The sequence below is a fragment of the Poecile atricapillus genome, chromosome 4 (assembly GCF_030490865.1).
Source record: "Poecile atricapillus isolate bPoeAtr1 chromosome 4, bPoeAtr1.hap1, whole genome shotgun sequence".
Classification (NCBI taxonomy): domain Eukaryota; kingdom Metazoa; phylum Chordata; class Aves; order Passeriformes; family Paridae; genus Poecile; species Poecile atricapillus.
Genome location: NC_081252.1, coordinates 39,902,708 through 39,915,397, shown reverse-complemented (window position 1 = coordinate 39,915,397; position 12,690 = coordinate 39,902,708). Strand labels below are relative to the sequence as shown.

General features: G+C 35.0%; 1 protein-coding gene across 1 annotated transcript in view; it reads right to left on the bottom strand.

Moving 5' to 3' along the window:
- Positions 1-12,690, bottom strand: part of GALNTL6 (polypeptide N-acetylgalactosaminyltransferase like 6) — a 423,774-nt gene that overhangs the window by 256,652 nt on the left and 154,432 nt on the right. Inside the window, exon 2 of the mRNA XM_058838265.1 lies at positions 7,869-7,977. Within this exon, the coding sequence (XP_058694248.1) occupies positions 7,869-7,977 (109 nt within the window). The remainder of the gene's footprint in view (positions 1-7,868; positions 7,978-12,690) is intronic.

The following is a 12,690-nucleotide window of genomic DNA, read 5'->3' as shown; positions in this document are numbered from 1 at the left end:
TTCTACTTTCTTTATATTAGGAGGAAGATAGTTTCCCCCAGACAACACTTCACTGCAAGCATGCAAGGCAGACAACTTTGTGTTACACAACCCCATTCAAAATGTAGCTCTGTTCCTTGAGAAGCAGTGATTACAGGGCATAACTTGATGAGCTAGTGTCTATAAAGTAAATTATAGCAAAACAATCATACATCTCTGCCTTTTCACATATATTCACTGGATGTCAGACAAATGGTTTCACCAGTCCAATAATTTTCCTCTGTCAGTTTATTTAATGAAAACAGGAAGGAAAAGAAAGAAAGTCACCTTACACATATTTCAGTCATAAACTGCATTGAGATAACTATAGTAGACTTTTGTACTTGCAAACTTAATTCAAATCCTCAAAAGAAAGAAGCTATGACAGGAAAGTAGGCACTATTTATTGGGTTTTATTTTTTTGTTTTATTTTTTTTTTAGGAATCTAAGCATCTTGTTGGCTTTTTGAAGACAAAAAGGTTAAAACAATACTCCAAAAGTGTTTTTGTGTATGTAGCTATGTTCCCTGCTTCTCTCCTTCTTTTCCATATTTCAGTTTACACAGCAAACTAAGCAATGTTTCTTTGTTCCACTGAGTCAAGAAATAATTGCCTTGAAGTGACAAACTTGATCATTTTTACACCTATCACAAGAGCTAATAAGATCAATTTAGATGGTCTATAGAGCTCTCCCCCTCCTTACATACAGACAGGTCTAGCCTGAAGGTCTCTAAGCTTTTTGGTTATTCCAAACTCTCTGCAAATGAGCCCCATGTTTTTGAAGACTATGCAGATAAAATCCCTTCTCCAGAATTACCACAAAACATCTCTCTCTTTAAAAAAAACCAAAACAAACATAAAACCAAACCAGTCAAGTACCTACAAAGAATTCCTACTAAACATTACTTAGATAGGCCTGAAAATGTTTAAGCACAAAGATGCCAAACAGAGTCAAAATCAGAACCATCATTCTAGAGTGCAAATGCCAAATTAAAAGACACATTTTAGCTGACACGTCCTCTCATACCCCTCACTCCCAAAAAAACCCCAAACACAAAACATTTTATGTCAAATTTCCTCTTTTTTTAGGCAGCAACTCTATTAAATCCCCAAGTATTACCCATTAAATACATTCACCAATATCAGCTCTTGATCACTAATACTGATGTAAGTCCATGAAGACAGGTCTTCACCACTTTACTGAACAGGTAATACTAGGGACTATCACAAGCACCTGGCATCTGCTTCTTACTGTTTTTACCTTTGATTTTTTTTTTTTGCTTTGGCTTGTTTGTATCTTTCTTTTTAAAAATGTGTGAGCACTAAAATCAACATTCAAATTCCATGGGAGAAGGTACTAGACAGTAAACTTTGGTTTCTTAGAGATTTGAAACCACATATCCCTGCACAGATGAAAATATAGAAAAAGATGAAAACCTTGCAACTTAAATAGTTCTTCTAAGAGAGTACTTCTTGAATTTTGGACACTGGTTTAATTTGAGAATATATATCACTGATACAGTGAGAGTCAATAGATATTTCTTGCCAAGTTTCTGGAAATACAATTTTCTTCCTGCCTATCAAAGTAAAAATCAACATGCCAATTCCCAGCACAGAAAAGCACACAGAAGATAATTTTCGGTGTTCTAAATAACAGGAGTCATATTATGAAGTCTGCTTCTTCCTCCTTGGTCACCCTGGTAGCTCTTAAAAATTAGCTTTCTAATTACATTTAAGTGGTTAAACTGCTGAGTTTCCAAAGTACATGTGTGTGGCAGGGGTGGGGACACGGAAGAACAGGGAAAGAATCACATTTACTTCAGCCACAAAAAGGGCCTCATATCTGGCCAAGGCAACAGAGGCATTGTGTTTTAAAATAGAAGCTTGGCTCTAACTTACAGCCACCTATAAACTGTTTTTATGGGTAGATTTAAGAGGCAAGAGTTAGTCCTGTCATGTACAGTTTTCTGACAGAGACAAATTTTGTGCAACTACAGCCTTATACTTCCTAGCTTCTTCTGCAGCAATGTAATATAAAGTTGTAACTTGAGATCCAGTGAAAATGTGTACCCAAGCTACCACTCAAATAATACTGTGATATGCCATTTCACAATCTGAGGAAGCCAATCTGAAGTTACCCAGAGAAAATCTTAAGGCCTTGCAACAAAAAACCAAAACTAGCTATCAGGGTTTAAACTTCTAAAGAAAAAGCCACTGAAAAAAAATTTCACTTTCCAAATCAGTATTTGAGAGTATAATAGTTTTATTGTTCTTGGCACCCAGCTCCAGGCTGATCTCACTGTTTTCAATTGGACATCCAGACCATTAAGACTGGTAGAATCAGATCACAGCCTATAGCCCTTAATTTATGGAGCAAATGCATTTTAATACTTGAAACACTTTATGTAACTGCAGTAGATTGCATCCATCTCTCATATTACACATCCTGTATGTGCTGTCTCCTTGACAAGCCATGATTAACATTACTGCTTAGAATTTTTTAATCATGTCAGACTTGCATTAAGATAAACTGACAATCATTTTTCTCTTTTATAAACAATACATTGTAAACTGCATGAATCATATTCATGATTAATGCTATGAACAATTAAGTTATAACTGTTTATTGAGACCCTGGCTACCACTACAGTTCCAATTATACTGCAAATTCTCCAATTTTTCTAAAGGAATTGCAAGTTCAAAGACCTAAATTAAATTGAGTAAACTTGTTTAATATATAATACTGACAAAATTCCCAGTGCATAATTCCCTATGAAATATGGCAAAAGTAAATCAGTATTTTAGCATACACTTCTCTTCCTGCACAAATTTTATTAACATTTATCTGTATAAGTATCACAGAACTAATTTTTTTCATAGACAATTGGGAATTACAATTACTTTTGCTTTCTGTATCATGCTGTCTCATATTTTCTAGAAACATACTGGCACTAGGCTTGACCAGTTCTTCTGAATTTAAGAATGGCCACTATTCAAAATCATTACAAGGATTAACCAAATATTTTAGCAGAAGTGATAGAAAAGGATCACCAGTACACAATTTCTTTAAGTGACACTGAAGTAAAATTTCCAGTGTTTGCTACTTGTTATTGCTGTACTAAAGTGCTCATGTCTTTTGCCTCTTTTTGACATTCTACCCCAAGAATACAGAGCTCCAATCTATTTCCACTGTCATCACAAACATGTACAGGTCACTTATTTTTCAACATCTCTGCTTAGCTTGTTTATAAAACTAATCTGTATAAATGTTTGTTTGTAGAACTATAGAACACACTGTCTGTTTGTTTATAGAACTAATCTCTGTGAAATGCCTTCACTGAGGCATGTAAAGGTCAAGATCTTTAAAATCCCTTTCTCCCAGTCAAGGTAACATTTTAAAGAAGCAGAAAGGTAAAGACAATACTGAATACAGGAAAGAATTACAACCTTAAATCCTTCCTTCCTCAAAAGGCTTCCACATGCTATTTAAATATACAAATAGGAGGAATAAAGACTGCAAATGGCTCAGTAACTGCTGGAATAGACACTAGGTGTTACAGTACATTCTAAAAGGTTTTTCCTTTGAGATCTTATTAGCCGACAAGATCAAAATGGCTCAACAGTCAAACATGAAAGTATTGACAGCCATATCTCTGAAGTCACTTATTCTATTCCTTAGCCAATTTCTTTTGAAGACAAACGGTTTTCTAAATATATATTAACACAGCTTCTTATATTTTACCATTCTCTCAGAAGTTAGTTTATTACACTAAATTTTCAATCCACCTCATAGAATACAATCATTTCAGCATACACATGCAATCAGTCAAAAATACCTCCAAAGCATTATAAAGAAAAAAATAAAAGACTGTATTTAAAGAATAAAAATTGAAACCAAAGACCCCTTGAAGGATATACTATTCTACATGTATCTTATCAGTTATTAATATCACTGATAGAATTGATTACATGCTTCCAAAAACAAAACCTTATTTTTTTTCCTTTTTCTATTCAATCTGGTTCCCTTTTGCAGCACTTTATATTTTAAAAGTTATCGCTTGTAGTTAGAAATAGGTTGTCATGATCAGAAACAGCACCATATCTGAATATAAACATTCAATCTGCACTTCTTTAAAAGCCCAAGAATCACACATACGAATCCTTCCTCTTGCCTCAGAAGGGTTGTAATTCATCATTACTGCTACTACTTGTAATTGATGCTAAAGCTGAGAATTTCTCGAGTGAAATAGATAAAACAACTTTCAGAAATGGCGGAACAATGACATTGACTGACTCTTGAGGACTTTTAATCTCACTACCCAGGACATAAAGTTAGAGGTGAAATCAACATGATGTCTTCTTATGGATGCTTCTGAATTACTCCCCTAGGCTTTCATGGCTCTCTCCTGTGAATCTCATCCCTCATGGGAGCATTGAGGGATCTCAGATTCCTAGTTCTGCACAGAAACCATGGAAAACCAGTGCTATGAGAGCCACAGAAGCTGCCATGCCCCTGAAATGAACGTCTTGGTAGAAATGTCTTCAGAGTTCTCCCTATACAGAGGAGGGAGACTTCCCTATATATGATGTAGGGAAGTCTCTGGTAAAACAAAGAAATGGCAACTACAGTAACTGATTCATGGCAAAGCCAGACGTCTCAGCATCCAAGATTTCTACTCTCTGTAGAGATACAGGTGGATTTACAGTGCCCTGACACAACAGGCATTGTTGCAGCTGGGCTAATCCACACACCAGGAGCTACCTGGCTCATTGCTACACAGGTTGCGTTCATGTAGGGTACACCCACCACTATGAAATACAGAAGACATTGTTTATTACTTACCAAAACAAAAACTGACAGATGTAGGATTTGCATTTGTTTACAGTTTTCATATTTTTAATGCAAATTAAGTATATTATTCATCAAGGCATGTCATCAGTTGTATTCCCAAAGGAAAAGAAATCAATAGAAACAGGTCTTATTTCAAATTCTGTTTTCTTGTCAAAAAGCTGGCGTAACTTATCAACTCCAATAAAGTCAGCTTCTCCGATTAGCTTATTTTGTTCCCTCCCACTCCATTGTAATATCTGATTCACTTAATGGCTCACTTTAGAAAATGGAAGCAATTAAACTTTTTTTTTTTTTTTCCTTCTTTCTTTCCAAAGTATTTATCACAAATTTTTAGTTAGGAATTACTTTTTTTTTTATTTAAAGGTTAGCTTTTGCTTTCCTTTTCCTATATTTCAGTCACTGCTTTTGAGCTAATGACAGAGTAATATTCAGCAAAGAATGGAAGTGATTGCGTTGACAGAATTAACTTAATTTTCATTTCACTACATCTATTCTGTATTGATAAGATTATGAGAAGTATATTTAAGTCATTATATATTCCTTTCTGACACTGTGTAAAGCAGAGCTTGGATAAATGGCAACTAAATGGGTAACTTCCCTGTTCCCCAACAATTAGTACTTCTGCAACACAACAGCATTTCCTTATCTTCTTGAATTCTATCAAGATTAACCAACTAACATTGTTAGAACTGGTTTGTAAGTCTTGACAAGTGCTTTTAAATTAAGTTCTGGTTATGTGTAAAGCTTTGCTTCTCCATCCTTCACTTCAAGTACCTTCTCAAGTAGCATCACCATGCTAACACCATGTGAAGTTACAATAGAAGCATCATACACAGACATTTAAACCTCAGGTGTTCCAACAAAGCCCTGCAAAATCAAAAGCAACACAATCTCATTTCAGGATTTATATGCAAGATCATTTGTAATTTTAGAGACAAAAAATGATGAGCTAAAGCACTTAAAATAAATAAAAATAATACCTTTTTCTTCTGCATGTCTTGCAAAAGGCTTTACTCCTGACTTCAACAGGAGACACCATTCAAATTCAGAAGCATAGGTTTTAATTGGTGGAATGAAAAGAGACCAAAATATTTGTCCATGAAACAGTAGTAGTCATGAAGAATCTAGTACCTCTCCAAAATTATGAAATTCACATTCTCAGTGCTTAGGAAATTGTAAGCTATAAACAGCCAGACTGAATTAAAAATATACTTCTTTTCTGTACGACAAGCATCAACTGCCTTTCCTGAAATATCCCGAGAAGCCCTTTCACATCGTGCTTTCAGATAGATTTTTAACTAATAGTGTACTTCAGCTAATGTTATTAGGAAGAGAAATTATATAGTATGTCCCAAAAGAGTGCATTGATGATAAAGCTTTGCATTTGTATTACCATATTGTGATTTTCAAAGAAAAGAGCATAAAAAGGTATTTTAATCTATTGAATAATGATGAAAAATATAAATTATTTAAAATTTATCTCTAAAATGTCAAACTTAGCAAATAGTAAAATGAAAATAAAATAAAGTTTTCTTAAAAAATGTAAACAAGAATGTCTTTATATTCATATGCTACTACAGTTATCATGTTGGGTTTAGGACTGGGAATTACAAAGCTACCTAACACGATTTTTCAGTTTCTCAGCCAATTCCATCCAATGGTTTGCACTACACATTGGCAATGCTTTAAGCTATCCATCAGACAATCATAAGTATTACTGTTATTGTCCAAAACATATGGGGTCCACATTACATATTTAGAAATTAAAATTACATTGACAAAGCACCCATGCATGTCCATTCCAACTAGCAAACATGATATTCCCCACATATATGCAAGCTTCCACATACATGTTGCTTTGTATACATTCTCTCTTACATATTTGTCATTTTACATTTCGCAATTTGGAACACAGCAATTATTGATCTGACAGCTACCAAATTGCCTAGAACAATTTCCTTCCCCTCTCCCCCTTTTTTACCTTCTAAGCACATGTGGGAGGAAAGGATAATTTCTTTAGTTAGTGATCAAGATTCAAAAGAGGGAAAAATAGCTTACAAAATTAACATACACTTTCAATATTTTACTAGTTCAGGCTCCTGCAAAATTAAGTACGTACCAAGTCTTATGAATCTGTCAACGAGATACAGTTATAGAGATATTTTGGGGGAGGTTTTGGCTGTCTCAAGACAGTGGGATCAAGACAGCATAATTTGTTTTACAATAGTAGATTGGCCTTTGTAAAATAATGACTTTCAAACACTGATTAAGGTGTAATTCAACTGCTGCTTCTCTTCCTTCTTTCTAATTTAATTCATCTTTTCTTGAATAGTTGTACATTATTGTAAAAGAAGAATTCAAATCTGAACATGCTCTGATGACGGAAGAGGAACACAAACCATACTCTCTGCACGTATGGGATGCAGCACATGAGGGTACATTAAAATTACATTACTCACGGTAACAAAGTGTCCTTCAGTCTATTTGCAACCACATTTTTCTCCCATTTTCAAATAATTGTAGACTGTCAGAATGAGATGAAGTTGCTTTAGCAGACTAAAGGATTGGAGTTTGACAATGGTAAAAGTGTCAAAGGTTCTTGGCAGCTATCGGTATTGAACACAGATTTTGTTCATTGATTTAAGGATCATTTGGATTTTTTTGTAACATATCCACAGTCCTTTTGTAAACCAACACTCTGTCTGGTCACAGTCTGACAACTGACTTCAACATGAAAAATAATTTGTTGATAACATTTTTGCAGATTTCATAATCATTAAACAGTTACTAGCAGGAAACACATTGTCACTTGGCTGCTTTCAGAGATAAGATATTTGTTCTTGGTCTGACCTCTTAATTCAGAACACAATGTCCTTGTGATATTGCTGCAATCAAAAAAAAAGTTGCTAGGAATGCCTCCTAAAGGACTAGAACAAATAGTCATAGAAAGAAAGAAAGAGTAAACAAGCCACTTTAATTTGTTCTGAACTCATGTATACCTGAACGCATAGCATCTTTTTGAATGCTTTCATAATCATGCCAGTCCTTCCTTTTCAGGCCATCAGTCCAGGTAAAGAGCTGTCCATCTCCCAGCCCCAAAGGAAGTGTCTGTGAAAAGAGTGAATAAACAAACAAATAAATATATACATACATATGTGGTTCATGTTATTACAAAGGAACCCTCATAATATGGCAGTATCCATATTCAGATTATTTAATGCAAATACTGAAACTTTACTGTGGTAAATGAAGCTATTTTTCTAAATACTGTGAGAAAACAGTGAATTTAGTTCTTGACAAGCAATTATTTGAAGCGTATCAAACATCTGGACCCTAACATTTCACTTTTCAGCAGTGTTCTGATATGACTGCTTGGCAATAAGCTCATGGAGATTAAACGGACCACTTAAACTGAACAGGTTTCAAAAATACATATATCCTTCAATATATGAAGGACTTTGATTTTTATTCCTTAAAATATCACTTGTGCAAAATTGGAGTTATAGTTACTCTGCACTTTACAATGTTCCCCTTTAATTTTTTTGTAAGGGTTTTTTTAATAGCTGCTACTAAGTTATTGTTATTCATACAAGGTCAAAGGACTGCCTCAGAAGCACAGAGCAAAGAAATTCTCAAAGCACTTTCAAATCCTGTACATCTTCATGATAAACAATAGGGGGAAAAATACCCCAAAACACACCACCACCCCCACAGAACACCCAGAAAAGAAACCCCCATACAAGGTGTAGTTGGTAAGCTGACTTCCCCTTTCCAAACTCCAAATTCCTGGGTAAATGTAAAAACTGCTTTTTGTCTCTATGCAAGATTATATTCCTAGAGCTTTTTTTTTTCCCCCATCTCTTGATTCTCTCTGCTAAAAGCTAGTATTTTTATGAAAATTAAGAATTAGAAGTACATGAAACGTAGATTCATTACTAATAGGAGTAACATGAAAATTCTAGCTCTACTAATTAAAGGTTTAAATCATTAAGTTGTCCAGAACAAAAGGCATATATGATATGCACTCTAGAAATGCTCTCAAAGTTATGAGAAAACACACTCAAAAAGCAGATCCAGGGACACAACATCTGATCAGCCTTCTACTAGGAAACACTGGAAGACCCACAAAAATCTCATGCCTGTGTAGCAGTGAAGCTTTGCACTTCATGTTTGAAGTTTGGAAACCCAAATATTGGATTCACCCATATTCTCTTACGGATTTTATACTACTGACTGCACAGAACTGGTTGACACTTACTGACTCCACGTGAAATTGTCCCACCATGGTTAGTTACGGTTTCTTTTTTCTAGGACAGACAAATATTTGCCAAGCTACATGATGCAGATCTGGTTGCTAAGCCATCTTTAAAACTGGGTCTCAAAGGTTTTTTGATTTGTAAGCAAGAAGTGAGGAATGCCAGGCATGACTGGTTACCTTCAAGCAAAGAATGCTAGAAACCTGGCTGATAAAGATTTGTGCTGAAAACATCTGCTTTGGGTCAGCTGAGAATACTGGATATTCAGGACATAGTGTCCTGAGCTCAGTGCTCTCCAACAAATCCCTGAAATACTGAGGAAAATCCATCACATTCTGCTAGCATGGCCTACATTTCTAAGTTTTAATATTAAAGGTAACCTATGTTAGCTTTGCCAAACTGCAATCTAGTTTGTTTATTCTTCTATTACCACTTTTGCAGACATATTCCAAGAAAACACTGCTGTCATATTCTAATATGATAAAAGTCAGAGGTTCACACGTAAAAGAACTGAAGAACTTAATACATCCTGATAAAAATATGTCAGGTTATCAAAACATCTAAGTTTTCGTGTCATTAAAATGAACTCATTAATTTCAATAATTCTTGAGTTCAAACAAGGCTAATGTTCTAATAGCAATATTAAATTGCTTGGGCTTAAAAGTCAAAACATAAGGTAGAACACAGGCTGCAACAGCATTAATCATGATTCTTAAGCACAAATTTCTAAAAAATCTACTCTGAAGCAGTATCTGGTTCTTTAAAAGTCAGACCCAGACAGATTGACTTCAATTAAACTTGTACCCTTCTCATTATGGGTACAGCTGGTGTGAATCACTTGGCTCCAAAACTGCAAGAATATTGAAACTATCAAAAGCAGGATAAAGTTTACTTTTGTGAGCTTTTATTCTTATGCTGTCTTCTTTCCCTGAAAGTAGTTATTTAAATGGAAAGTTTGCAGGAGACTGAAAGAAAGGTATGTATTAGAATTTACAGCTGGTTTCCTGTTATCTATTTGCATTTTGATGCCATTACTTTTTAAAAACATTTATTACATGTAGTTACTTTACCTGATAGCATTTACAAGTCTAATGTACCAGGAGACTCTCTTGCAAGCACAATATAGTAAAATAAATATATCCACTAAAATTGTTCTATCAAAAGGATAAATATAAATCCAAATATCATATGATAGACAAAAACTAACAGAAGTCTTGCTGTGGCTCATATTTTGGAACAGTAAAATTGCTCTAAGAGGAAAGAGGAAACAAACCATTGTATTGGTGCCATTAGAAGTTCCTGTTTAATAACTGAGAGTATTGTTTGGATTGTTGGGATTTCTTTTCAATAAATCCCTTAACTCCCTCATGTGCTACCATGGCAATTTTTCAGCTCCAACGTCCTTTCAGTGTAAGGGGAATTCAACAGAACGCTCTCGCGTGTCACTTCATAAAACCAGTATTCAGACATCTCAATGCTGACTGAACATTGTGACCCCTACAGGGACTGGACTTCACAAAATTCATTCTGTGTACACACTAGTTTCACCTGTGCAGTGAGCATGAAACAGGGCTTAGGAAGGGATGTCGAATTGCACAGATAAACTCTTTGGGAAGAGCAAGAGTTTTGCAGTGCAAGTTCTTTAGCTCTGAAGAAATCTGAACTACCTTCAGTCCCTCAAGTAACTATCTCCCTTGTCAGCAACTGAAGGAAGTTTTTTTTTTTCTTTTTTTTTCAAGTTGTTGCTTAACAAGATACAAAAGCACTTGAGAAAATAGGTTTCTCCATTTCAGTTCTGCCTAAGGGTAAACATATTGCACTCTGTAAGACCTTAAAACACAGTTTTTGGAATTTTTTTAAACTGCTAAAAGGCTCCATTGTAAAACTAAGTATGCTCACAGGCCTCTTTTATCCAGATGATAATGACTGGAAAAACTCTCATTTCTAAAGCATTTCTAGCTGCTGAAGAAGAAAAAGAAAAAAAAAAATAATTCAGGATTCTTATTCTAGCATTTGTGTTCTCCCTATATATTTTTCTCTCTCAATTCTCCATCTCTTTTGCTACCTTGACAATTTAAACTGTTTTGCATCAAACTAGAAGCAGCTCTGGTTTAGTTATACACAGGCTGACTCTGGTGTAATGGTTGAATAGTAACAACCACCAAGTGTTGCTACTTGCAAGTACATACAAGAAAGCCCATACAACTCTACATCCCATCTCAGAATGACATGTTCTGAGTAGGTGAATATGACATCACAAGATGGAGCGTGCTAATGAATCTGGATTCTGAATTTTTGCTGAACACATATTTAACCATAAACTGATGGACTTGAGTGAAATAAAATTAACGACAACACTTAAGTACAAATGCTAAAGAAGGCAACAAAAGAAATTCTTCCTTTTAGGGGTAATGTACAAACAGCTAGACCAAAATATTAAATTTATGCTATAAAATGCATAATGAATTCAGCAAAAATTGGTTTAGGAGTTTAAACAACTAACTAAGGTTGGGTTCTAACCCATAAAAGAAAAAAATTATAAAGGGTTATTAATTTCTGTGTAAGCAAATTACAGAACCATACATCACAGGAGTCATGGTATTCTGGAAATACACATTTGCTATTTGCACATCCTGGGTTTTTACGTACGTAAATGGCAGCAACACTCCATGGATAGTGTGAAGTGTTAGTTCCATGTGTGCCTGTAAGAGGACTAGTAATCTTTTGGTACATGTAAGAGCCTTAGAAATGGAAAGCACGACTTCAGAACATTATGGTTCCTTCCAACACATGTAGGAAGGCTTCTTTCTGGTGGAAACCAAGATGTGAGAAAAGACTCAGGCACACCTGCCTCTCTTTCCCCCCAGTACCTCATCCTAACATAAAAGTAAAGCTTACATGTATTCTTTACTGACATATCAATACATAATGGTGAGAAACCAGCTCAGCTGAGTAGCTGAAACATACTCAGAGTTTTCCCCTCCAAAACATTTATGTAAGTCACCCACAAAAAGTGCAGTCTACTCCTACAGCCCTTAGTCTCAAACTCATGAACCATTTTCATCATTGCAGAACTACTGCAATAGCAAATATCCCATTGCATACAAAGTGTTGGATTTTGACTGACTGTCAAAAAAATTCTACAATTTATCATCCAACCACTTGCTACTTGTAGTATGTGCCTCTGAGTTATATATTTTTAAGTGTTTCAGTCCAAAAGAGATTACCCACCTACAGGAACGTTACATACAGCATCTGCCTTGCTATTTCATTTTCACATTAACCTCAAATCTTTTGGGATGCAAAACTGATACAGTACTACATAAACTGAGTAGACTCTTCTCCTCCAGAGAAGACTTAACATCTGGTACAATTACAGAGAATATGATAAGCACAAAAAATAGCACAATTACCAAAAACTCACTCATAGACTATTAGATCCCTCAGAGAGGAGAAAAAAAAGCTTCTCTACTTTGACATTTGAAAGCTTGAACTAAGGAACAAGTGCCTTCATTGAATAATTCATTTATTTTTAATTTCCCTCTGTAGAGGCAGACAATTAGAG